Raw genomic sequence first — 1,950 nt, 5'->3', positions numbered from 1 at the left:
GAAACGCACACGAAGTCATGAAATATCAGTAATCCCAAATTAATATAAGAGTCAGTCACTTTACCTCAACTACAGAAGCAATTATGATACCACAGCGGGCCAAGTGGCACTTAAACCAATGAGTGCCACCGTCCGGAAATATCGAATGCCGGATTATCAAGTTTTTTCCTGTAGTTGGGTTATTAGGTGAAGACTGTAAAAACCATATTTATATATAAGTCTCGATGATTTTGTGAGATAGGTTTGGGAATGTGTTGAAAGTGAAGATCCTCCTAAAGTAAAGGTTTCATTATAGAAGAGTGAGTAGCCAGAACATGATCATACAACAGTTGTATATAATAAAAGACATGAATGATAATCATGTTGAGTTTATATTATAGCTTTGAATATTCATGGTAGTAGCATGATATACAGTTGAATATATATTTTTTTCTTTCTCAGCATTCTTACATATTTGAATATTATTTTCCTTCTAATTATTCTAACTAATAAGTATGATCAAAGACTTTTTTTTCAGAGTAAGAACTTGATAAATAAATGGAGAATAATAGCTTGCATATTAATTTGTTTGGAATGGCATTTTTACATAATTCATAATTATGATATCTGATTTTTTTTTTTAGCTTATAAAGAATTTGGAAAATACTGTGGGTCAAAAATTCATATTGTAAGATAGCCTAAGTTTGATGGAGGTAATCTCACTGAACTGAAAAATTTACATAAAGTTCTGAAATAGACAGAACATTTATTTATTTATTTAATGCCTTTCTTTTCCGTATCTGCAACCACAATAAGATGGCCTTATGATGTTGCTCTCATTTCCAGTTACAAGAAGCAGTCAACAAGTCAAAAAATAATTATGAACAGGCCCTTGAACACTACAAGAGCTCAAAAACCAAATATGAAGATCAGTATCTAAAAGGTAAGCATTCCTTCCTCTTCAGAAATCACTACAGCTTTTAATTCTATATTTTCCAGGTCAGAGAGTTTTTCGAAAGGACTTTAACCATTTATATATGTAAGGATATATAAGGATATTGGGCTTTATAGTATTAAAAAAAATAAATAACAGTATATATACCCAAAATATCAGTTCACCATAATACCCTCTCCTCATATTTATTCCTCATGTAAGACAAGCCAGTCATAATTACCTAATTTACGTACCCCTTTCACAGGCAAACCGGGTCGCAAACTCGACGAGCTTAAGGAGAGATATCAAAAAGCGTGCAAGAAACTTCACCAAGTCCACAACGACTATGTCCTCCTGCTCTGTGAAGCTGCAGACTACGAGAGGGACTTTCGGACAGTGCTCTTGCCTGGTCTGCTCGAGTACCAGGAAAGAGTACAGGAAGATATGATTGATAAATGGTAAGTGTTATAATAAGAGTGTGTGTAGATGTTAAAATGAACAATGAAAATTGCTTTTAACAAAAAGGGAGATATTATTATAATTTTTTTTTTATGTGTATTTTGTTGGGAAAACATATACTTGGCTTACTGAGAACTGTTTAAAAAAAAGGGAAAAAATTATTAATCATATCTTTTATGGAAATTATGTTGAATATATTTTCCAATGAGTTATAAGAAACTGAGCCTTTAAAGTTTAAGTAAAGAGAGAGAACTTAGTAAGAGCTGCAGAGAAAGAAAATTAATTTGTTTGAATATATAAAAATGAAAATAGAATGATTAAGAATAATTTACCATAAAAAGAACCTATTAAAGATATCTATCCATCCAATTTCTGTTACAGTCGTCTCTTCTCCACCCCGGAAAAGATAGCAAAAATACCCTTTTATTATTGCAGGCGATCAATATTAGCAGAGGTGTGTGAACTAACAGACACAACCCAAGGCCGATACGCACAGCTCCAGGCAGAAGTGGCATCGGCAGTTTCAGCAATATCCCCCAAGACAGAATATTCAATTTTTTCAGAGACCAACAAGTAAG

The 1,950-nt window shown here is 32.8% G+C and overlaps 1 protein-coding gene across 1 annotated transcript in view; it reads left to right on the top strand.

The window, feature by feature from the left end:
• LOC119594413 (tyrosine-protein kinase Fer-like) overlaps positions 1-1,950 on the top strand; it is a gene marked incomplete in the record, with an annotated part of 99,029 nt that overhangs the window by 88,955 nt on the left and 8,124 nt on the right. Inside the window, 3 exon segments of the mRNA XM_037943474.1 lie at positions 826-922; positions 1,179-1,371; positions 1,808-1,945. Coding sequence (XP_037799402.1) covers positions 826-922; positions 1,179-1,371; positions 1,808-1,945 — 428 coding nt within the window.

The sequence above is a fragment of the Penaeus monodon genome, chromosome 33 (genome assembly GCF_015228065.2).
Source record: "Penaeus monodon isolate SGIC_2016 chromosome 33, NSTDA_Pmon_1, whole genome shotgun sequence".
Lineage (NCBI taxonomy): Eukaryota > Metazoa > Arthropoda > Malacostraca > Decapoda > Penaeidae > Penaeus > Penaeus monodon.
This window is presented reverse-complemented; position numbering and strand designations above follow the sequence as displayed.